The sequence below is a fragment of the Equus przewalskii genome, chromosome 20 (genome assembly GCF_037783145.1).
Source record: "Equus przewalskii isolate Varuska chromosome 20, EquPr2, whole genome shotgun sequence".
Lineage (NCBI taxonomy): Eukaryota > Metazoa > Chordata > Mammalia > Perissodactyla > Equidae > Equus > Equus przewalskii.
This window is the reverse complement of record NC_091850.1, coordinates 43,753,411-43,779,484: the sequence shown is the minus strand read 5'-3', so window position 1 is coordinate 43,779,484 and position 26,074 is coordinate 43,753,411. Positions and strand designations below refer to the sequence as shown.

General features: G+C 42.7%; 1 protein-coding gene across 4 annotated transcripts in view; it reads right to left on the bottom strand.

Annotated features, from left to right (window-relative positions):
* The window catches only part of RETREG1 (reticulophagy regulator 1), a 125,167-nt gene that overhangs the window by 75,736 nt on the left and 23,357 nt on the right, over positions 1–26,074 (bottom strand). For 3 of the 4 annotated variants that reach the window (XM_070587168.1, XM_070587171.1, XM_070587172.1), the window contains 2 exons: positions 16,601–16,707; positions 11,089–11,119 (listed from right to left, as the gene is read on the bottom strand). In XM_070587168.1, the coding sequence (XP_070443269.1) occupies positions 11,089–11,119; positions 16,601–16,707 (138 nt within the window). Of the gene's footprint in view, positions 1–10,092; positions 10,117–11,088; positions 11,120–16,600; positions 16,708–26,074 lie in introns of all 4 variants that reach the window. The other variant, XM_070587169.1, reaches the window with a different exon arrangement.

Here is a 26,074-nt window from a genome sequence, read left to right as displayed (position 1 = left end):
AGGAAGATTGTTGCTGAGCTAACATCTGTGCCCATCTTCCTCTATTTTGTATGTGGGACGCCTGCCCCAGCGTGGCTTGATGAGCGGTGTGCAGGTCCGTGCCCAGGATCCGAACTCAAGAACCCCGGGCTGCTGAAACAGAGCACGCAAACTTCACTACGCCACAGGGCCAGCCCCAGCATGCACTACTTTTAAAGTCAGAAAAAAGTTATTTTTTAAAAGCTACTAGGCAAAAATGACTATAAATAACCATATTTGGGAACATGAAAGAAAGAGAGAGGGAAAAAGAAAGAAAAAGAAAAGGAGAGAGAGACTTCCAACTCCCTGTGGAGTCTTAATTTATATTCAAATAATCGAAACATAGGCCAGGCTGAGCTAAGAGAAATGTTAACTACTAATCATTCCTCCTTTTCTGGTCATTTAAATTTAGTGAAGCAAGAATGCTATTAGGCAACACTTAATTAGTCTAACTTAAGGATTTTATATTTATAAATGAACTACCTTTTCAAATCACTAGTAACTCAGGATCCACTACCCCTTCAAACCTACTAAGCACGGGGTTAAGAGAATCTGAAAACATGGATTAAAATGATCAGAGCTGGAATTTCCATTTGTTACCAAGTGACTGTAGAGACCCAAGATGCTGCCATGGGAGACAGCAATGTACACATGCTTTTAATTCTACAAAGATTAAGTAGCTCTAAAACAATGAAGAAAAAGAGGGATTGAACTCATGTTAAGTCATGTTATTATGGAATTACATTAACTTAAAGGAATGTCAAAAACTATCAAGAACAAAAATTATAAATTATAATAAAATACAATATTGAGTGCTTTTCACTGAGGGAGCCCCAAGGCTTAAGTCACTTAGGGGGTCACCTTAGGGCTACTGCTACCAGACTCACAGAGAATCCCACCCCTGGTTTTCTGCCCGTTTTGACTTGATAAATCTGCTTGAACATAAGGAGAATATGTTACTCATAAAAGGAACATGCAGCCAGGAACAGGTCTAACAATTTATTACCCTTGTCCATGAAGCCAGCGGGCTATGAAATGCACTTCCTGTTTCATTTTATTTTTAATGCCTCAAGAAATACATTGGTTGCTGTCATAAAGATCCCCATCACTTTCATAGAGGGCTCTTTCCTTGAACTCACATTCTAGGCATGTGCTCATTTCAGTCTGACGGACTCCTGAGAGAAAAGAGCAGCCCTTAAATGTCTTAGCACGAGGCATTTTTAAAAACTCAAATAATTTCTTATGTAGATTCAGTATTGATGGTGAAGAGACAAGAAGCAGAATTCTCCATATCACCATCCTCCAAAACAGCTTTAAAAACTGCTTAGAGGGGCTGGCCCCTTGGCCGAGTGGTTAAGTTCGCGCGTTCCGCTGCAGGTGGCCCAGTGTTTCATTGGTTCGAATCCTGGGCGCGGACATGGCACTGCTCATCAAACCACGCTGTGGCAGCGTCCCACATGCCACAACTAGAAGGACCCACAACGAAGAATATACAACTATGTACTGGGGGGCTTTGGGGAAAAAAAGGAAAAAACTAAAATCTTTAAAAAAAAAAAAAAAACTGCTTAGAGTCCTTTGTTCCATCCTTGTCTTCAACTGGTCTAATTTTCAAAGCACAACTTTAAAAAATGAACACAACAGATTGGAATCCAGATGAAGAACTTTGAGAAACTTTCAGACCCAATCTCAGCAGCCCTGGCTAAGAGCTCGCCATCTATCAGTCAATGAATGGGTCCGTTCTTTCCTGAGAGGGAGGAAGAAAAGGGCTTTGATGCTCCATTGTGCAATACATGACCACAGATTTGTGCTCAATTATTATTTTTGAAAAAGAGAATAAAAGCCCTATTCGGATTTTTATTGTGGCGGGGTACAGACTTTAAAAGTGGTGCTTGGCTCCCAGGCTAAGCCAGACATCTTCAGCCAAAGATTTACCCAAGCTCAGATATGCTTATACTAAAATTCAGTATATTCTGAATTTAAGTGCATATTTTTTTCTCAAGAAAAATTTTTTTCATTTAATACAATCAAAGGTACCCTTCATAGCAACATTTACTTTTAAAACTCCTGGAGATGTGGCTCCCTGTTTATATTTCTGGTTGAATTTATACTAAAAAATATTATGCCTTTTTAGAGAGGTACAAGTGAAAGGTTACAAAATACAAGTTACAAGGTGACTTTCAGACACATTAGAAAATACTAAAACTGTACAATTTTAGTTTCAATGCATGGCTCAGAATTATGTTTGTGTCTATCAACTTACCAGCAAAGAAAGTAAACTTTTTAAGCTACCACAGGACTGTTCAATGCTTTTCACTTGGTAATTCACCATCTATGAAATCCTGACCCGAGTAATGATGATTCATAAATGTAGAAAACGCAATTTTCACTCTAAATTCTATTCCTCAGGAGACAATTTAGCAAACGCTAGACCATTTTTTTTCACTTTTAACGGAGGCAGAACGTGGTGCTCAAGGATTTAATTAATTCAACATCTCTTACTTAATACTCCAATTCATTCTGGACATACGAGCCGGGGCATGTTCAGGACTTGGGTTTACAACCAAAGACTCTTGGCTCCTCTTCCCCAGGAGAAAAACAGAAACAGCTAGAATGCTCTGACTGGCAATTATCTGGAAGCTGACAAGACAAAAGGGCATTTCACCCTACGAAGTACGGCCACACAACTGCTTCTCCTGAGCGCAGGTGTCAGAGAGAGAAGCCGAGGGGAATCGTCCTGCAATGTGACCAAACCAGAGGCAAAAAGCTCACTACTCTTGCTCATCTGCGCTGGCTCTAGGAAGACCGTTAGCTCCCCGCCTTGCCTCTGAAGAGCCTGCTCAAGGTTAGGCACAGTAGATCGGATGCCCTCCTTAAAACACTGGAAAGCCACTCCCCACTTCCTGCAAAGGACACCCTGCTAGAGCCATCAGGATTCTGGGATGTCTGTTAGAAAATCCCAGAACTGTCAGCCATAATTTTCAAAATCTTTTGTTGCCATGGAAAAAAACTGCATTTTCTGTAAATTGGCACTGAAGAATGAAACAAGATTTATGATGAGAATAACTCCTTAATCTGGGTTATAATGTACAAACAAAACTATTAAAGAACTAGGTAAAGATATTTTGAATGATTGGTATATATGTAAGTAATGTTAATTCTAATTTATACTTACTTAGAAAAACCTGGCAAAACTTAAAACATTGTTTTTTAAAAGGTAATGTGCACAACTTCTCTGTTAACAGAGGATTTTATTCAGTCAGCTGCCACAGCCACATGCAGGAATGAAAAGCTATGATGATACTATGGATCAGGTTTCATTTCAAGATTAGGAATGAGTCATAAAAGACGTTAACTTGGTTTGGTTGACAAACCACTTGGTATAAACCCTGTTCACAGATCATAGGCTTAGTGTTTATTGTTTATTAAAGAAACAGATCAAGCAGGAGCCCTTGTCAGAACTTATCCACTCAGAATCACATTCTCACAAAATGCATTTCCCAGGTACAAAAAAACTCAATGTGTGAATGGCATCTGATTAAAATTGCCTGATTTGTATTGTTGATGACAACTTCAGAAATTAGGTGCTGGCTTTCCTGTTATGTAAATAGCTAAGTATAACACAGGTGAACTTTATGGATACCCTTTAAACATCCAGAGAAACTACACACATACATGAGTGTACATATACTCTGCCATCTTCATGCTAAAGCTTGAAGGAAACGCTTTAGGTTTGGCTTAACTGACAAAAGCAAGTTTTCCCAAAGAGTAAACAACAGTCTATAAAATAACAAGCCAGTAGGATTATAGAGAAGGAATGGAAGAGCTCCTTTTTTCTCCCAGTTTTACTGAGATATAACATTGTATAAGTTTAAGGTGTACCACATGACAACTCAATACACGTATATATTGTGCAATGAATACCCCAATAACATTAGTTAACCACATCTTTCAGCTCACGTAACTACCATTTTGTTGCTGTAGTGGTGAGAACATTTAAGATCTACTCTCTTAACAACTTTCAAGTACACAGTCGTGTGTCGCTTAACACCAGATCCGTTCTGAGAAATGCATTATTAGGCAATTTCATCATTGTGCAAACGTCACAGAGTGTACTTACACAAAACTAGATGGTATAGCGTGCTACACACCTAGGCTATATGCTACTAATCTTACCGGACCACCATTGTATAGGTGGTCTGCCACTGACGAAACCTCGTTACGCAGCGCATGACCGTGCACTACAGTACGGTTAGCTATAGTCACCATGCTGTGCATTAGATCCCCAGAACTCCTCCCCCTCATAACTGGAAGTTTGTGCTCTTTGATCAACATCTCCTCATCTTCCCCATCCCCCAGCCCCTGGCAAATACCAATCGACTCTATCATTTTGAGTCCAGCTTTTTCAGATTCCACATATAAGTGAGATCATACAGTATTTGTCTTTCTCTGACTTATTTCACTTAGCCTAATGCCCTCAAGGTTCATCCATGTTGTCACAAATGGCAGAATTTCCTTACTTTTTAATGGCTGAATAATATTCCATTGTATATATACACCAATTTTCTTTATCCATCATCTGCCGAGGGACACTTAGGTTGTGGCCATGCGTTGGCTGTTGTGAATAATGCAGCAATAGACATGGGGTGCAGATGTCTCTTTAGGACAGTGATTTCATTTCCTTCAGGTATATACTCAGAAGAGGAACAGCTGTATCACATGGTAGTTAACATTTTTAACTTTTTGAGGACCCTCCAAACAGTTTTCCAGAGGGGCTGCACCAATTTACATTCCCACCAACAGTGTACACAAGTTCCCTTTTCATGGAGCTCCTTTTTAATTTAAAAGCTTTAAAATGGCATTATGAAGGAAGAATGGTGCATTATTTGATTCGCTTTTTTAACAGTGAACTTAGTGCTCTTTAAATGAACCAATCAAAGCCCTATGAAGGGAAGACCTGGCTAGTTTTGAGACTGAGCACAAACTCCTAATGCAGTGCTGGAAAGAGGAAAAACCACCCCCAGTTGACTAACCTGGGCATCCCAGGGGTGCTGGCCAAGGTGGTGGGGGGAGGAGGTTGATTTCTAAATACCACCAAGTGAGGGTGAGGTTTCCAAGCTCAGCACCTGAGATCTTGGCAGTGGAAAGACGCTAATCCCACATGGCTCGCATGAGCAAAATGGCAGCTCTCTCCGCCTCCAAAGATCCTGCTATCCATCACTGTATTTTATCCTAAAATAAAGTGGTTTTGAATTTTTCAGCGTTAAAAACACAAGCACTACCCAGTACCAGATGCCAGCAATCACTGTCAACAACATACCAAATCAAAGAAATTAGAGGAATAAATATTTTAATTTCACATCTCCAAACTGATGAATAGAGAACAGAATGAATTACACAACAGAAACTGCAGTGAAAAGGCACGGGAAAATATCCCATCTCATGTGAATTAAATCACTTTGAAGGAGGCACTAGCCAAATAAAAACGTAAAAAGATAACAATATAAAAGGAACACTAATGATTCTGACTGATCCCATTTCTGATCACCAACTACAATGCTCGTACCAATTTCAATGTGTGGGGTTTTTCTCCGTACACCCCCACCAAGCAATTCTCAGACACTAGTTGGTGAAGCCTGTAAACGGCCATTGGTGATGAAGCAGCTAGGACCTCAAGTTTTTTTTTCCTTTTCGCAATTACTAATTACAGCTTTTAGCTGCTTAACCCACCCATTGTTAACTCTGCTGTTTAGGCAGTATGCTGTCTGACTCCCACTAGGCTCCTATAGACAACATCTCCCTGGGGCCTGGATCATCATAGTAATGGGTGTGGGAGCTATTTTTCAGGAATTAGAACCCCTTATCCACTTCAGGCTGGTTGAGACCACCAATCCACCAATGAGGCCTGCACAGATGTCCGATAAGTGACCTTTTAATGTCAAGAGACTAAAAACCACACCCTCAGATCATGCTAACGCCGCCATTTTGTGAGCATGCATCCTATGAAGAGCCATGGAGTCTGACTATGATTGCGCAGACCATTGACTGCCTCACCTCTGCTCTCCTCCAATCACCCATCTCCACATTTCAGACCACCTTGCCCCGCTATCCCACAAATATCCGTGAGTCCCTAATTTCAGGGAAGCGAATTTGAGGGTCATGCTCTCTCTTCCTCACGTGGCTGCCTTGTGATTAAAACCCTCTCTCTGTGGCAATCTTGTCATCTCAGTGTTTGGCTTTCCGAGCAGTGAGCAAAAACGAATCTGGTGCAGTAACACTGCTGTCCACTTCCAACGAATACTGCTACCTGGAGATAGTGTCAGTTCCCACAGGTTAAGGCCTCAGTCCTGCAAGACTGCCTGCCTCCTTCAGACGCCAATTGCAAGTCCAGGTTGTCACCTGTGCTTTTGACCAACTGGCCACAGATGGGCGGTTCCAACAACCCCCTCCTTGGGTTCAACTAACTTGCTAGGGCAACTCACAGAACTCAGAGAAACATTTTACTTGCTGGATCACCAGTTCATTATAAAAGGATATAACTCAGCAACAGCCAGATGGAAGAGACGCGTAGGGCAAGGTACGGGGAGAGGGTGCGGAGCTTCCGTGCTCTCTCCAGCGCTGTCACTCTCCCCGAATCTCCCTGTGTTCACCAACCAGGAAGCTCTCCAAACCTCACTTGTTGCCGTTTTTATGGAGGCTTCATTACTAGGCATGACTGACTAAGTTATGGACCATTGGTGACTGAACTCAATCTCTAACCCTGTTTCCCTCCCCAGAGGCGGAGGGGACAGTGGGACTGAAGTTCGAACCCTCCTCACAAGGTTGTCTCCGCTAGTAACCAGCCCCCACCCTTAGGTGCTTTCCAAAAGTCACCTCATTAACATAGCAAAAGACCTGGCTCTCTCTCAACACTTAGGACACCCCTTTTAGGAGCTCTGTGTCGGAAACAAAGACCAAATATATATTTCTTTTTATAAAGCACAATATCACAAACACACAAATCGCTCAAATCACATCATAGACTTTTTAGGGCTGGAAGGGATATTCGAGATGATTCTCTTACCTCCTCACTTAACAAATGAGAAAACTGAGGCTGAAAGAACTTGACAAGATCACTAGTTGCAGCGTTGGCACCAGGATGGAAGGTTCGCTGCAGCTGAATATACATCTGAGTGATTCTGGAGTAAATGAGGCCTTTCCAAAAAAAAGGCTATTTCCATTATCGTGCCTTCCCCAAGGGCCCCTGAGCCAAGTAGTCGAATATTAGAAATCTAAAAAAGCCATATTATAAGGACCTACTCGCTTCCTAATCAAACCCACTGTTGACAAAGTGAGCTCCTTGATCCTGTTGCACTTGCTAAGATTTTTTCCAAATCATTCTCAAACATTCAAAGAGCTTCTATGCTAAGAGAAAGCGCCCAGCAGAAATTCTACCGGCAACTTGTAGATGCGTTCCAAGGGCCGTGGATGGCAAGGGCTCCAGAAAAAAAGGGGCAATGATGCTGTGACCAGTCAGAGAGAGGATCGGTAAATCTGAAAGAATACTGCACCAAAGCGCACGAAGTGCTTTTTAAAACTCCTTTCAGGGGCTGGCCCCGTGGCCGAGTGGTTAAGTTCGCGCGCTCTGCTGCAGGCGGCCCAGTGTTTCGTTAGTTCGAATCCTGGGCGCGGACATGGCACTGCTCATCAGACCACGCTGAGGCAGCGTCCCACGTGCCACAACTAGAAGAGCCCACAACGAAGAATACACAACTATGTACCGGGGGGCTTTGGGGAGAAAAAGGAAAAAAAATAAAGTCTTAAAAAAAACAAAAAAAACTCCTTTCAAATTGCACTAGCTCTCTTGGTCTAATCTTCCCCCAACCACAATTAGGGAGCAAGCCTCAGTTTCTTCACCTGACAAATGGGGAATGCCTATACAAAAGCTTAAGGCACTTACCTAAAGGGCCCGGTGTGTCTGCGGTGGGCAGGACTAGAAGCCAAGGCCCACACTGTGGGCCAGCAGTGGGTAGGTGCCCAGAGCGTCCCGCAGGCTGCAAGGGTGCCATCACTCAAATCCCTCTGGTTCTCTTCTTATCAACAGCCTTCAGATCTTAATTTGATTTCCCAAATAAATTCTCCTGCTTAAAACAACCAACTTTGAGAAACCTGACAAACACTCCTTCAGCCAGGTGTCCAAGGTTAACATCAACAGCAATCAACCATGTTGATGATAAGCACCTCCATGGGATGCCATGAGAATGGAGAGAACTCTGCCTCTGGGGTCTTCCTCCGCAAAACCCACAACTCCAGTCTAATCATGAGAAAGACATCAGACAAATTCCAACAGAGGCACATCCTACACTATACCTGAGCAGTACTCCTCAACTTGGGCAAGGTCAACAAAAACAAGGAAAGCCTGAGAAGCTCTCACAGCCAAGAGGAGCCTAAGGAGACATGGCAACTAAATGCAATGTGGTACCCTGAACAGGATGCTGGTATAGAAAAAGGATGGAAGGCAAAACTAGGACAATCGGAACCAAGCATGGACTTTAGTTAATAAGAATACATCAATTATTGGCTCATTAACAGTGACAAACGTATCATAGAAATGTAAGATGTTAATAATAGGGAAAATGGGGGGGAGACTCTGTACTATCTGAATATGAGATCTCTGTACTATTTTCTCAGTTTTCCCATAAATCTAAACTGTTCTAAAAAATAAAGTCTATTTTAAAGAACAAGAGACAGAAAGAACCAATTGATGGACCTGAACCCACTGGACAGTTCAATGCCTCAGCAGAAATGGATCCAATTCCCTCACCTTTGTAAATCCTTGTCTTGGGGGCGTTGGCAGCCAGTGTCACTCCTCAGGGTGAGCCTAGACATGTCTGCAGGAAGCGAGTAAATTACTACACAAGGAGCTGGTGACAAAACGTGGGCCCATACGATCCTGTCCCAAGTCTTATCCCTATCAAATTACTTTTTCGTGTCAAATTATTAATTTGAAATTAATTAATTTATGGAGATTTTATTTGAAAAGTTGCTGTGTGTGGGTGAAACTTTATTGCTAGATGGAAATGTTTTATTACAGAAAAGGCTTAAAACATTAGTTTTTATTTCTATCAATAAGGCTTGAAAATGGAGTTCTTTTTTTTAAGTCCTAAGGAGGTTTGAATCAAATATAAAATGCATTTCAAACTTTATTTGTTGGGTAAATTAAAATATTAGAAAAGAAAATGGAAAAAAATTTTAAGTGAGTCATGATACATATTTTATTATGATTATAGAAATTATGTCATCATTTCCATTAACAATATACCTTAAATTTTTGTTTCCAATTCACAAATTACTCCACTTACATGAATACAAACTTTCTGTCATTCATTTTAAAAAGAAATTGAAAACGTAAGAAATATGTCTCATCTGCTGTATTTATATAACTGTCAGGTCAGAAACTTATTTTCTGCTTAAGAACCATGTTTTAAATCCTCAGTTTGCTTCACTCTCTTACTACTGATAAAACTATGGCAGTAAAGAAAATTATTGCCCGGGTATAACTGTAATTTAAAATAATTCTAGAAATTCATACTGGTCAAACTACATATGAAATTTCTTTTCCTCACAGATTTTTTTTATTGGTTTCCAAAACTACACTGCCTAATCCAGATACTACTTCCAGCTATGACATGCTCTTATGGTTCTCAGGTTAAATGTTCCTCCTAAAAGATGACGACGCAGAAAAGCTCATGGAAGCATGAAAACAGCAAAACCCAAAACACATTGCAACAAATTCCAAAACACACGGCTATTTCCCAAACCATCTCAAATGAGTAACTTAGAGTTTTCTCCATCTTTACATTCTGTAAGGAAACTTCTATCAAATATAAAGAGAACCTGAAACTGCTTGTGCAGAGATGGGAACATCAGGCCCCAGAAAATATCTCCAGGCAAATGACTGTCAGAGGCGGTGCTGGTCCCTCCTGGGGCCACACCATCCCTCCCACGCATCCTGCCGCCTCCCAGAGAACCACTGGGGGGCAGATTTTTCTTCTTATATCCACCGTCTCCCTCTGCTGAGCCTCTTGGCAAGCTTACATTCTGCCCATGAAAATTTGGGATCTAAAACAAAGGAACAAGCAAGCATTCGTAAACTGGTTCTAAAATTAGCCTTTTTACCTGAAATAAGCATTATCTCCCTGAGCACAGCTTTTAAAGGTACATTATACAAAATACCAGGTTATGCTTTTTCATAGGATTTTTAATGGCATTATTTTGTCCTCCTTTTGGAGCATTCATTTCATGCTGTCCTCTCTGATGCAAATGGAGCACCCCAACCATCTCTCTTTAAGTAATACAAGGATTTCTAAGGCAGAATTTTAAAAACAAATACCTATAAAGATTCCTTTTACAGGAATATTAACCCTTATACTTTCTTCATTTTCCCATTTCTTACATGCACACTGGGTGAAGTGAATTATGGTCCCCCCATCAACTGCCCTAGCTCTTTTCTTTTCCATTTGGTATCAGCACCTTGACTTCAGGACGGGTGACAGCAAACGAAAAGGGAACTATTTGCCTCTGGCTGGGCAAGGAGTCCAGAGGTCGGTCAACATTTACTGCATTCTCACCCTCAAGAGCCCTCACCCCCTCCTCTTCTTCTCATCCACCCCAACATCCTCTGAACTGACAGCATGGTTAACCCTTCAGGAATGTTCCGGAAGATTCCACAACTCAGTGTTGCCCTGTGCTTCTCTCACTCAGCAGTGCTCACGCCCAACAATGAAGTCCAGAAGGAAATGCCCCATGAAAACAGCCCCCTCTCTTCACTTCCAGTCCTCACACATTCTGACTCTCACACATTACGCTGCCCAATAGTATAGCAAGACGTGAACTATTTCCTCAAAGGAGTCCCAATCTTATCCTTGTCCTCGATTTGATTGTATTTTCTTTTATTTTCCCATTCTTGTAAGTTACTATAGGATTTCAGTCCCTGTCATTAAAATATTATTTCAGAGACAGGACACGTAGGCGGCACAGTCACCTCCCCCAGCCCGCCCTCCATTAGCCATGACATGAAGGCAGGCTTCCTACCTTTCAATGAGGCTTCTCCACAACTGCGCACCTGCAACAAGGAGGAATAAAATGTGAAAACTTAACTGACGTATTTTTCTCCTGAGTCATCTCTCAACTTAAAAATATTCCAAGCTATTTAGAATAAAATGCTTAGATCTTTAAATTTTATAAACGATCCGATCATACAGTGTATACCTTTGGTACCATGACTAATTCAGGCAATTAGTCCAAAATATTTATTGAGATCCTACTTACACACAAAACACTTGGAAACCATGTGGGACAGAACACAATATAACACGCGGTCCCACCACAGGAACTTCACTGTCCAGTGGGGCAGCCACAACGTCCACTCAGGTAACTATGAACCAAGGCAGGCAGTGTACAAGAAGCACAAACCATGTGAGTCCAGGAAAGAGAAAATGTGCCTGCTCCAGAAAGCACCAATGAGAGAGGCGACACTTAGGTGAGCTTTGAAATGGTGCGGACAAAAGAAGAACTAAGGCAACCGTTAACTGAGAAAGGAGATTCTTATCCACTCATTCTTTAGGTGTTTTGAGCTTATATCTGGGCTCAAATGAAATCAACAGAAAAAAAGGTATACCTAGACCTCATTTGCTTTCTCAGTTCCCTAATGTCTTTCTTCATTGGACTATGTATTGATACTATACTCCCAGCTACCCACTTTAGTGAAGCTCAGTATAAGAAATGGCCATGAGGCAGTTTCTGCATTTTGCATCAAATGCCAAAGATGCTGTCCTTTTTGTTCTTCAGTATCCCCTATCAAAGATCTTTGTGATAAACTCTTCTTAAAATTTAGCCCCAGGAAAATGTTTCTCAAAATTGCTTGCATCCTTTCATCAGATTATTACAATTGTGCAGTTGATCTGGTTTCCCTTTTTGCCTTGGCTGCCAGTAAGCACAGGGGTGAATCTCTTGGTCAATTATGGTCACCATATTAGACTCCTGTTCTTCTTCTAGATCTCTTTTAAATAGTCTTATTTTTTAGTGCCTTATAAGCTGCCTCAAATACTTTATGGTTGGATGGCATATCAAAACAAAGCAAATAAACAACTCAAAAGAATCCAAGGAATTATGAGCACTAGCAATGTCTCAACTAAAGGTGGAACACTGGATAGACTAAATTCTAGAGACAACAACTCTTCTTGTCATATGATATTTCTCTGAGAACACTGGAGCCAAGAGTGGAGAAAGCAGATAACAGTATGGTGTGTTGGTGTGTTTGCTTGTTTTGGTACTAAAAAATGGAAAAATGAGTATGATTGCTAGTGAAGGGAACAAGACATTTAGAATGGTAAGGACAGCAGCACTGCAATCACTGAGCATAGAGCAAATTGGGGCTGCCTAAGGCTGAGGGACAGTGCCCTGGCAAGAGACTGAGCAGGAGGAACCAGCCTCATAGCCCAGTGGTTAAGTTGGGTGCGTTCCACTTCGGCAGCTGGGGTTCGGTTCTCAAGCACAGACCTACACCACTCCTCAGTGGCCATGCTATGGTGGTGACCCACATACAAAATAGAGGAAGACTGGCACAGATATTAGCTCAGGGCTAATCTTCCTCAAGCAAAAAAAGAAAACTGGCAACAGATGTTAGCTCAGGGCAAATCTTTCTCAGCAAAAAAAAAAGAGGCTGGGCAGGAAATACTTAAACTGAGGGGAAAGAGCTGCTTCAACAGGAGCAAGGGGCTGGGGAAGGTGGACAGAAGGCTGCAATGAGGACTGACTTCAAGCCTTTGCAAGGGCTAGAGAGACAGTACTTCCAAAGGCTAGGGTCAAAGATGAGACCACACTAGTAGATGAGCGAGTCCAGGTTGTCAGAGACACCATCAGGGTACAAGCTGGAATGACAGAGAATGGAGGGCGCATAAAGGCCTATAGTCCGTAGGTGACGAGTCCTGGTGGGTCCATGTTCAACCGCAACCAGAACGTGGCATAAATAGACAGTGTAGATTTCGCAGAAGGAAAGGCATAGACAGACAGGGGTTGAAAGTGCTCCACGGGTAGCCGTGCAAAGGCCTCCTGAGCCCTCCTCCCACTGCACAGCGCAGCAGTTAGTTGAAGAGGATCTTAAAGAGAGCCGCGGGTGGAAATTCTGGATCTTCCGCAATGACTGAGAAGGAGAAGGCGGGCGAGGAAAGGTGCAAGGCCACAGGAGCAGTCTTCCACAGGGCAGATGAGTTTCCCAGGGCCCAGACGAAGGGGTTAAAGCAGAGGGCACGCACTCAAGGTACACAACAGTGAGTGGGAGAGAGAAACCCATCACAGCCAGAGGTTGCTCATGCCGGTGACTCAACCCAGGGACACCAGCCCCTGTAGGTTTCACAAAGAGTAATTCACAAGAAGGGATCTCCATACTTTTGTTCACGCACTTCATATTGAGCATCTAAGATGGTATTAAAGGTACTAATAGAGGGAGAGGCAGGATACAATTAAATTCTTAACAATAGAAGTTTAATATCTCTAGTAAAAAATGTGAAAAGTGGGGAAGCTGAAGGAGATGGAAAGAGACAGGACTGCCCTGTGTGCCCTGATGATGTGGTTGTCCTTTCCTCGTTGCTGTTGGTGTTGCTGTAAGCCAAGGTACCCAGTGAGAGCGGCGGGCAGTTCTGGTTGAAGCCATGGAGTTACCCTCACTGCATCTGGATCGGACTTGAAGCCAAGGCTGTGCCTCCTAGAGACCAATCCATCATGGCAGGGCCCTGGCTGAAAGGCCTGCAGAGTCAGGCTCCTGCCAACTATTTACAGGGCTCAAATGCGTCTTTGTCCTAAAAGACTTCACTAAAAAGGACGAAGGAGGCTCCAGTGTTTCTGCAGTCACAGACTGGGGAACGCTGGGAAAGCATAGTAATTAATCCCGTTTCTCCTTTTTTTTCCATGCAGTAGAAATGCTGTATTCAGAGCTATGTCACCCGGTGAAAACCCTGACAGAGAGAGTGGCCTGTGACAAATGCCTGCCCTACAGGGCGGAGCGTGAGAGCTCCACTTGGGCAGAGAGGCTGGGGGGTGATGCGTCTGGATCCCACTGGAAGCCCAGCACCTACAACAGGCCCTGGCACAGAAGGGCGCTCAACACAGGCTCACTGATGCGTGGACAAGCCCCATGTTGTTCTGACTCTGTGTCCAGGCTGGACAGAGTAGGCCGTTCCTGTGCCCAAGGCGCTTCTCTTTTACACTCTTCTTCAGCCCTTACCCAACCCTACGGTATAAGGATGATCTTCCCATTTCACAGGATACAGAGGTTCAGATTATGCAGGGGGCTGAATAACAGCCCCCAAAGATATCAGGTCTTAATCTCTGAAACCTGCAAAATGTCACTTTATGGAAAAAGGGATTTACCACATGGGATGAAGTTAAGGGTCATGAGATGGGGAGATTATCTTGGATTATCCAAGCGGGCTCCAAATGCACTCACCAGTGTCCTTGCAAGAGGAAGGCAGCGGGAGACTTCACACAGAAGACGAGAGGGTGGCGTGACCATGAAGCCAGAGACTAGACTGATGCGGCTACAAGCCAAGGGCACCAGCAACTACCAGAAGCTGGAAGAGGCCAGGAACCCTTCCCTGGAACCTCTGGAATCTCCATTTTGGCCCAGCGATACTAATTTTGGACCATGAGAGAAGAAATTTCTGTTGTATTGAGGCACCAAATTTGTGGTAATTTGTCACAGCAGTCATAGAAACTAATGCAGTCTATGATGGGGCGTCTCCACCACTAAGAAATGGAGACAACCAGCTGTTGAAAGGCTAGTATTCTTCCAACTCTACCACCTTAATTTTTTCAGGGACTGAAGCTTTGCAAGGTAGAGGTTCCCTGCAATCCGTGAGTATGAACGTTCCATGTGTGCAAGAACACCAAGCCAATCAGTCAACGCCAGGAGTGATCTCTGTGTGAGGGGCAGAGAGTGAGAAACGGACAGTTATAAAGTCTTTCAACTTCATCCTTGGCCTCCACATTTGTCTGTTCCTTATAATTTTGCCCATACTGGGGCCAAATTTGATACACTGCTGAAAATACGAAGATGCTCAGCATGGCCCAGAGTCAGCTTACTCTACCGAGCTAAAATGGCTGCTGATAAAACTTGTAAGTGGCTATTTCTTCTAAGATTCCCCTGAGGGAGGTCCTAGGGGGTGAAAATGTTACAAAATCTATTCGAGAAAAATGGGCATTTCCCTATCGCTTACGACTCAAGGCAGAAACATGGGAATCACCATGCCCTGATCTGACTGACCCCTACACAAAGCCCCAGCTCTGAGACGCTCCACCTTAATCCATCTGCAATGAACAGAAAGCATTAGGGCAGGTGCCTGCTGGGGTTAGAAGCTAGGGAGTTAGGTGTCTGTTCTCTGAAACAGAAAAGGGGGAGGTGGAAAGGGAGAGAGGAAGAATGTGTATGAGAATATAATCTACATGCGCAGATTCACGAAAAGCAGTAACTGGACACAAATGAATTTGTTCACCTTCCCAGAACACAAGGAGGAAGGAATCACCTTCAAACTCTGAGACATACCAATGGAAAACTATCTTTCTGAAAGTGGTTTATACATGATTTAGTTTAAGAGCTGTAAAGACTTAAAACATAAACCCGCTGTAAAGCACACCATAGAACATCACGCTTGCAAACCTGTGACACTTGCCATCCCTGCTCCTGGAGTTGGTGTAGGGAGAGGGTGCCTGCCACCACGCAGGTCTCCGTATCCCTGCCAGGGCCAGAACTCCGGGCGCTTCTCATGGGCATCAATCCATATGGGCCCCACCCAAAATTATCCCTCTGTTTGGGCTTACATTTAGTGGGGTTACAAATGCCTCACTGTAACCTCCTCTTAGCTGATTTGATCAAATCAATATCACATTTAGGTTCATAGGGCTCAACTGTTTCACGGAGGGATTTTTGCCCATTTACAAAAACTAACCCAAACCCTGGCAGACGAGGCCCCCCCATGTATGGAAAAGTTCGACTGAGATTTATAATATAGTTAAATTACTCATAAAACACAACCAAATTTTTTAAATAATTCAAGTTCTTACTTTTAAACTTAATGTTTAAAATTAATTCATTTTTTAAAATTTATTTAACTATTATTTAACCGTTTTTAAGCCCTGAGTTAATTGTTTTTCTCCATTGAGGCAGAGAAAATTTGTATATAAACTAGTTCATTTCCCAATGGCCCAGTTGCATCATGTAGGATGTAATAAATATTTAACTGTTATCCTCACTGCAGCCTGTTTAAATAATAAAATGGTATTTAAAATAACAGTGCTTAGAGAAACCAGCACATGCAAACATTTTGCCCGGGAGAAGTAGCCATGACTAGGGACAACATCGGTTAAATAAACAACACGTATTAAATAAATAAATGTTTAATAAACATTAAAAATAGCAAAATCAATGCCTCCATCATCTGTTTTCTTGTTCCTTTTCAAAGGACTACTTGGTTAATATGCTTACACAAAGATCAGACATTCAGAGTCTAGAAAATTAAATACCACAAAAATGAATTCTGAGTTTTCTTACCTCTTGTTCTAGACAAAACCATATCCTTTATTATTTGCATAATAACATGGCCAAGCATCATGACGGAAATCAGATGATACACTCTCCAGGGAGTCAATGCAAGGAACCTGTAACAGCAAAAACAGAGAAACCGCCCTTTCAATTTCAGGATTTGTATCTTTTTTTTAAAATTAGGTTCAGTTTCCACCATAGAAACAAAAATACATTCAATAATGATTTCACTTTTCAAAATCACCCCAAAGTGACCACATGAACGTTATTTAATAGGCATCAAAGTCAGCAAAATAGAAGCTCTTGAGCCATGTGTACTTTTGTGTTAGGCTTTCTGTTCTAAACACTCATTTGGGCGGAGGATTTGCTGGCTTGGGTATGGTCCAAATGTCGCTCTGCTAACAGATGGAGACTGGAATTGATCTGAAACAGAATCATGACGGGCTAAACAGACAGACTGCAGGATGTTCTCAGGCGCACAGTGTAGCTACGGTCCACACCCTTCACTTGCCGTCCTCAGTCTCATGTTTTGCTTTTATGCCATATTCATTTGTTTAACTACTACCAAATCCCCATCCATCTCTTAAAAATAGCAGTTATTAAGGATCCAATTTGCTAGCCCTTTCTCTTTAAGATCACTGCTCTTTTGTCTATCTGCCCATCTCCTCTCCAGAGGGAAACAAAGAATTCATTATCATGAACAGCACACAGACCCTGCAGTACATTTTTTTGATCGGGCTTATAAAGAAATGGGAAGGCAAAGGAGTCACAAAGAGCTTTGAGCCTTCATACAGAGGTCGAAGCCCGTTTTACACAAGTAAATTGGTCAAGCTGCCAATTAATGTTAACTTTGATGCAATCTCCACTCATGGAAAAATTAACAGATATCTCATTTAATACTAGTTGTAAGGCACTGTAGGCTATATAGAGAAGTAAAGAACACATGCATACTGCCTTCTAGGAACTCACTTACTCAACAGAGAAAGGAGCACAGGCCGAGCTAACAAAGTCCGAGGTAATGAGTCTGTGCTGTAACAGAACATGAGCAAGGAGCAAAGAAGGAGGAGGAATGATTAACTCTGAATCAGGGAAGATTTTATAGACGTTGCACTTGAGCCTCGTCTGGGAGGATGCGTGCAATTCTGAGGAAAACGGAGGCTGTTCCAAGTGGAGGAGACAACATGAACATAAGATCAGAACCAGAAGAGGGTGAGGTGTGGTCTGGGGTGGTCCCTGCAGAGGGACATGGATAAAGGAGAGAGTCGAGAGACTGACAGAGAGAAGACATTGAGGAGACAGGCTGGGGGCAGACTGTGGCAGGCCCTGAATGGTATGCGAGGGTGACAGAGAGTAAGCCAAAGGTACAGAGTAGGAAAATAGAATGATGGGTGATTTAGGAAAATGCCTGGGGGCAGTAGAGAGGATGAGGTGGGGCAGGGAGGAAGCATGGCATCCAGGACATCTACTAGAAGGCCATGCAATGTGTTTGGTGAGAAGTGGTCAACATGAGACACTGGTGCAGTTGTGGGAAAAGCCCTCCACCATCAGAAGGTGGGCAACCCAAGCCCCAGCTCTGATTCTAATGTTAACTGCATGTGTGACCTGGGCCAGTAAAATGAGCAGGTAGAATAGGTCAGTGCTTCTCAAACATTGGTCTGCAACTGCCACCAGGTCAGCTGCCTGGAAAGCTTGTTAAAATACAGATTCCCAGACCCCAAGCTCCTCCCCCAGGTCCTCTGAAACAGGTGGTCTAATTACTAGTATTTACATTCAATACATATTAAGTTATGGAGTGCCTATATTAACCCAGGAACTGTGCCACCAAAAGGGTGAACAAGAAGCATGGAGGGAAGGAGCAGACATGAAAGATAAGCCACAATGCTGACATCCATGTCTTCAGTAACAATAATTCACTCTTTCATCATGGACCACTACGTGCTCTATGTTTTGAGCTCCTATGTTTGTTTTAACTGAGGTTACTTTCTGGTGTTTGTTTTCTTTTTGGCCTACCTCCTTACTATCAGTTTATGATTATTTCTTGCTCTTGTCTGTGTGCCAGGCTCTCTCTGTTTTCCCCACCTCATATTGAAGCAGCTGTTTTCAAAATTTTTGATGGTGACCCACAGTAAGAAATTCATTTACATCTAAATACACACAAATGGAACCAAAGTTTCAAAAAACAATATTTATCCTTACAGTTTGTAACGCCTTCTGATACCTTCCATTCAATTCTATTATATTTCTAAATGCTGACTGCGAAATGAGCTGTAACTCACTGCCTTAGAGGGAATCTGTCAATGTTAGGTTATTATGTTTCACTAGAATGGCCTTCTTTGCAGAGTCAGGCAAAGCCCTAGGAGAGAGAGAAAGTTCCCTGGAGTTTAAAGGTCCTTAGAGCTAGCCAGGAAGCCATATAAGTATCTTTAAGGAAAAAAAAAAAAAACCTAAAGAAATGCAAAACCAACTGAAGCAGTGAAGGTCATTAGTTATTCTCTTAGTGGAAGCTACAAACTTCCAGGAACAGAGAAATTAGGTAATGAAAGGACATTGACCCACAGCCCTGGCTGCCAGAAGACCTCATCTGAAGGGTGTTGCCACAGCAACTCCAAAGAGCACTGGGGATGCTGTGTGTCCTGGGCAAGGGTCCAGCTGGCATCTTGGCCAAGGGTCTCGTTGGTCCTTAAGAATCCTCAGCCAGATGAGAAGTCAACCTTAACAACTGCTTGAGAAGGTAATGCCAAAACTGTATGGGCTTACATATCGTTTCCCTGGTAGTGTCTTTGAACCCCAAGAATTAAACACAGAAATGTTTGAGAAACGAATCCCTAATATTAATAATTTGTATTTAGAAAAACTTGCAGATGTTTGGTATTTTATTTATACTGTTTAAGATGACTTGTCTCATGGTTCCAATTTAAATATGTAGTTGTATAATTTAGACTTGTGATTTGATATTAAAATCTTAGGAACACTTTTGAGTTTAATTTATTCATTTTACAGGAATTGCCTAATAATTTGGGAGGGCTTGCGCTGTTAAGACAAAATCATTTTTTTAAAACTTCTACTTTGGTAAATTTCAAACATAGACCAAAGCATAATAAAGCAAGCCTCAAAAATTCTCCATTCATGGCCAATCTTGTTTTTTTCTATATTCCCACCCACTAAGCTTCCCCTACTCTAAGAAAATTTGAAGCAAATCCCAAATATCATGTAAATTAATTTGCCATGTATCTTCAAAAAGAAGATTTTTTTAACCTAACAACAATACCACTGTCACACCTTAAAAAATCATTTTAGGGGCCAACCTCGTGGTGCAGCAGTTAAGTTCAGTGCACTCCGCTTTGGTGGCCCAGGTTCGTGGGTTTCGATCCTGGGCCTGGACCTCCACCATTTGCCAGCCATGCTGTGGCAGTGACCCATATATAAAGTAGAGGAAGACTGGCACAGATGTTAGCTCAGGGCTAATCTTCCTCAAGCAAAAAAAGAGGAAGATTGGTAACAGATGTTAGCTCAGGGCTAAACTTCTTCAGAAAAAAAAAAAAAAATTGTTTTAATTCCTTAATGTCATCAGATATCCTGTCAGTATCCACATTTCCTCAGTCATCTTTTGTACACACACACACTAAAAGACTGTTTGAAAAAGGATCTGAAAAAGTCATACACTGAAAGTGATATGAGTATTTTAAGTTTCCTATAATTTATAGGTCTCCCACCATCTCCCTCTCTTTTTTTTTTTTTTTTTGCTTGAAATTTTTTGTGGAAGAAACAGACTCGTTTTCCAGAATCTGAGAATTGCTCATCACATCCTTGTGGTTTAGTTTAACATTTTCCTCTATTCCTTGAGCAGACAGTAAAAACTGGTAGTTGGATTTAGAGGTTTGACCAGATTTGGGTTCAAACTTTTTTTTCTGTAAAACTACATGACAGGTGGTGTGTGTGTTTCCATCAGGAGGCACTCACTGCCTGTCTGGTGTCTACATTTTTGTGATATTAGCAGCCACTGACTATGACTGCCTGGCTATCAATCCCTCAGGGGCTACACAAGGTGAGAGCCCATCATTCTCGCTTCAGGCATTAGCTGCATCCCACGCTCAGAGGGATGCTTGATTAACCTGAGAGGCGGAGCTCACAGGAAAAGCAGGATCCATACTTGATTCTTTCTATTTACCTGCTTTCAAGATAATGGGGCAGTTCCTCAGTATCCTCTAAAGGGTACCACGTTGGTTTTCTTCATTCCTTTTCTTTTGTGGGTGTGTGTTACCGTGAACATATCTGAGGTGCTTCAGTCCACTGCAATATTATCCCTACTGATGCTCAAGTGTCCCTTATGCAGGTTGGGTCTCGAGTCCCTTTGGTACCACCTTAGTAATCTTGGACAATGAAGAACTTTGAAGGGACACAGAAAGTATGAAATTTACAAATGGTAGTTTAAAAGGCTGAAAGGAGTATAAGTAAACTTTTTAATGCAAGCAATCATTCGCCAAAGACTGTCTTGAAAACAGCTGTTAAAATTTGCTAGACTTATAAACAAAATAAGTTATGCTAGCTAAAATTGAAAGCTCAAAGAAAGAGGAAGGTTTTGAATTTGTAATATTACTAAATCAAAATTTATTTTTTGGGGCCGGCCCCAGGGCCAAGTGGTTGAGTTCGCACGCTCTGGTTCAGCAGCCCAGGGTTTCGCCGGTTCGGATCCTGGGCGCGGACATGGCACTGCTCATTAGCCCATGCTGAGGTGGCATCCCACACAGCACAACTAGAAGGACCAGGACCCACAACTAAAATATATACAACTATGTACTGGAGGGAACTGGGTAGAAAAAACAGAAAAAAAAAAAAAAGATTGGCAACGGATGTTAGCTCAGGTGCCAATCTTTAAAGATATACATATATATTTTTACAAAGTAGCCAAAGTCATTTCCCACTAATCTTTTCTTTATGTGAAAGCTGTCTTTTAGGATGTCCACACAACCCCTGTTTGCTGGCCTCAGGTGATTCTGAGGCTGGTGCTCTGCAGCGCCGCTCAGAGAAATGCTCCACTTCCACCTGATCTCGAATTCCCTCAGTGAGAATCACCCACCTCAGCTGAAATACATCTCACAGGAGGACGCTCACCATCTCTTGCGGCATCCAATTGCCTGCAGTATCCTACTATTAGTGGGGGAAGGAGAAGTTCCGTCTCCATTCCATAACGAGTGTCTGTCTGACACTGGGCTAGCTGCAGGGGACCCACTGATGACTACATCCCAGCCTGCCCCAGCCAGGCCGGGAAGCAGACAACTCAACAACTATATTTAACCGAAGTCCTATTCAAAATGCTGTGGGAGCAGAAAAGAGAGCCCATAATTGCCCAAGGAAGTCAGAGAAAGCTCTCAAGAGAAGGTGTCATTTAAGCTTTGGCTTCCCAGAAAAGTCAGACTTTGCCAGGTGGAAAGAGACAAACGCATTCCAGGTTGGGAAACAGAGTGAGCAAAGGGAACTGTAAGAGTGCAATGAGACTCGAACAGGAGAGGGAGAAGGCTGGCCCCTCACATGTGCCTCCCTTGACCCAGTGGAACTAGTCCTGCCCTCTGGAGCCAAACCGTGGAGGGACAAAACAGCTGATGTCTAGGGAGGGCAAGCACTGTTCTAAGAACTTTGCGTGTATTCACTCGTTTAATCTTTATAACAATCCCATAAGGAAGGTACTACCATTGCCCCCATTTCACAGATGAGCAAAGAGAGGTTAGTAAACCTGCCCAAGGCCCCAAGACTAGGGAGAGGGTGGGACCAGGATGTGAGTCCAGACAGCCTGGCTCTAAGCTGGCTCTCTTACCACTCTGTCCAACTACCTCCGAGATGCAAGTTTCTGCCTCTCCATCCACCTATTATCACATGAAAACAGCTGGAAGGACTGTCACCAATTTGCGAGAGTGTCTACCTGGGTGTGCTAAACTGACTTGAGAGATTTCAGAAGCACTCCTCAAAGACGCCAGCTGCCACCACCAGAGTTGCAGACACTGGGATTATGTGCATGCCTCCCTGAAGTGTTGTCTTCTTCAGGAGAAACCTCCCTGCTTCCCTCACCTCTCCCCGAGGCGTCCCAGCCCTCCTCCCGCCAGGCGCCAGGTGGTGACTCTTCTCATCCCAAATGCTCCCACTGGGCATCTGGTCCAAACAGACTGAGGGAGCCAGGAGGGACCTCAAATCCCTTTATTCTGGACTCTATAGCTCTACCTACACAGCCTTTAAAAAAACATCAATAGACTATTTTTTAGAGCGGTTTTAGGTTTACAGAAAAATTCAGCAGAGAGTACAGAGACCTCCCATATATCCCCTTTGCTCTGCAGTTTCCCCAGGTATTAACATCTTGCATCAGTGATACAACTGATGAACCAATATTGATAGGTTATTAACTAAAGTCCACAGTTCACAGGAGGGTTCACTCTTTGTGTTGTACATTCTATCGGTTTTAACAAATAAATAAGGTCATGTATCCACCATTATAGTAGCACACAGAGTATTTTTACTGCCCTAAAAAATCCCTTGTGCTCCCCATATTTATCCCTCCCTCCTTCCCCCTGAACCTCCGGCAATCACTGATCTTTTTACTGTCTCCAAGGTTTTGTCTTTTCCAGAATGTCATACCGTTGGAATCACACAGTATGTAGCCTTTTCAGACTGGCCTCCTTCACTTAGCAGTATGGAGTGAAGGTTCCTCTGTGTCTTTTCGCAGCTTGAAAGCTCATTTCTTTTGATTACTCAATAATATTCCATTATACAATGTATCATAGTTTATTTATCCATTCACCTACTAAAGGACATCTTGGCTGCTTCTGATTTTTGGCAATTATGAATAAAACTGCTATAAAAATTCACATGCAGGGTTTTATGCAAACATAAGTTTTCAGCTCATTTGGGTATAGCCTTTTTTGTTTGATTTTTAACAGCTCTATCAACATGCTGGCTTATGCTGAATTTTCAGGCAGTTAAAACCCCCAAGGATTCTATTTTTCAGATGTATCTAAGTATGCCCTATTAAACTTGTTCTTGTTTGACACAGCCTATCATTCAAACCTACAGACCTCAGTGGTGGCATCAATCACAATGGTTCTCTTGTCTGGCTTTGTGACACCCGCACATTTGATATCTGCGTGTCCTGAGTCCTCATCCACACTGATCAAAGATGTCAATCAGTACTGGCGTCCTTCACTGCCCATTAGCAGCCATTCCCAGAGGGACCGAGATTCATGAATCAGCACTTCACGAATATGGAGTCCACCCAGTCTGCCACTACATTCGTGTCCGTATTTCTCCATCTTATCCACAAAGACATAATAACAGATTTCCTTCAACATCTTGCTGAAACCTATCGCATCCCTAAGGTTTAAGTATCCATAAGTGCTTGGCTGATGCTTAGAATTACTTTGAGCTATGGAACAGTTCTCAGTAGAAGAACTAAACACCATTAGAACCTGCCAAAGAGTGTCATGGTGCACCGCCCGATCCGAGCCCCAGGGTGACCTTGCTGATCTGCTCACTCACAGAATTCACATGTTGTCACCACCTTGCCCATGGAGGAACTCTGAGGCAAAGATGGCCACACACAGGTGGTTAGAGGATTCTTGAATGCCGCAGAACAATTATCAAGAGATGAGGTGGGGCCAGCCCCAGGGTCAAGTGATTAAAGTTCCACGTGCTCCACTTCAGTGGCCTAGAGTTTGTGGGTTTGGATCCAGGTGCAGACCCATTCCACTCATCAGCTATGCTGTGGAGGCATCCCATATACAAAATAGAGGAAGACTGGCACAGATGTTAGGTCAGGGCTAATCTTCTTCAAGCAAAAAAAAGAGGAAGACTGGCACAGGTGTTAGCTCAGGGCTAATCTTCCTCACCAAAATCAATTACTTAAGTAATTAAATGTACCGTTAAAAAAAGAGAGATGAACTGTTGTCAAAATGCAGGATGCCCAAGAAATCATGAGAAGCAGAGTGATAAAGCACATACTTTGAAGGGGGGGGGGGGTCTGTGGATATACATCATTCTCATTCAGGGTGCTACATAATTTTCAAGGTTCAGTGCAAGATAAAAATGCAAGATCCCTTCCCACCAGTCTGGAGCCTTAGCCCACAACAAAAGGAACATCCCCAAGATATTGCAGCCTCCACTCCTGGGATGTTCGGGACCTGGATCCAGGGTAGGTATGAGGCCCCTGCACAGTTGTCACTAAATGCACTGCATCATTGCCAGCCAGGGAGAGGACCACGACCATGTGCCTGAGGAGGACACTTCTCACACCTGTCCTCAGGACCCTCCACAAGGGGCAGATGGCCACAGTGCAACACAAGCTTCCCCTCACTGATGCAACCCAGCCAATTCCCTGGGAAGAGGACCCCGGGCAGTCACACAGCACAAGATGGGGCGGGGGAGACTGGTGCCAAGTGGCAGAGAGGGGGCAGCAAGAACTCCTGAATGTGAGCTGAGGCTCCGCACCCCTAGTGCATACTCCATTGTCCCATCAGACTTCACAAAACACAGATTCAAACACAAAAGTACTAAGAATAGCAAGACAGCACCCACAGAGGATTCATCTCCAAGTGCGGGGCCCTCTGAACACGGGGTTCTGTGCGACACTGGGTCGCCTGTTTAGCCGGCCCTACCCTCATCACATCTTGGAGGGGAGGTCCCATCACAGTGACCAATAAAGGCTTTTCTTCTTCTTAAAACAGATTCTAGCTCAATAAAAAAGGCCATTGACTCTTGTCTTTGTCCAAATTAGCATACGGACCTGTGACAACACCAATGCACCAAGAACTGAGGACATTCAGAAGCTCTTCCAGTCCCTAGGTGTCCAGCTATCAGAAACAGCTTCCTATAGACTGATGGACCTTTCACCACCAACTCCAAGAAAAAAAACCTGCTGCATCTTTTAAAACTAAAATATCACGTCTGTTTACTAAAACAGTTACATATGCTTCTTTTAGCTGACATTTAGAACATAACTTTTATTTGACAAAGGATAGCCCAGATTTTGGAAACCAAGACAGGCAAATATTATATATGACAACTATAATATACATATACATATCATGATAGGTAAACATTACATATGATAATTATATGCTATCTAAACATATGAAATTATATATAAATATAATTTTATAAACATAAAATTATATGTATATAAGAATACTCATTTGTCTTATAAAGACATAATTTGGTGTACACTGTAGCTGCTATTGCAAAGGTAAAGTTCTGGAAATCATTACGTGTGCTTTCCTTTAGCAAGTTATGTCCAATTTCTCCATCTCAACATGATGACTGCTTTAAAAAATACCACATTCCCAGCTGACTCATGTTCAGCCCATGGATGATTTCTAGCCATGCCAGGATAGCATCATTTCTGATTCATTTTTAAATTAGATAAATTTGCCGATTTGCTTTTTCCTTCCTGTTTTTTTATTTCTTCTACATTTTCTTCTCTTTCATTCTCTGATCAGTAACAGT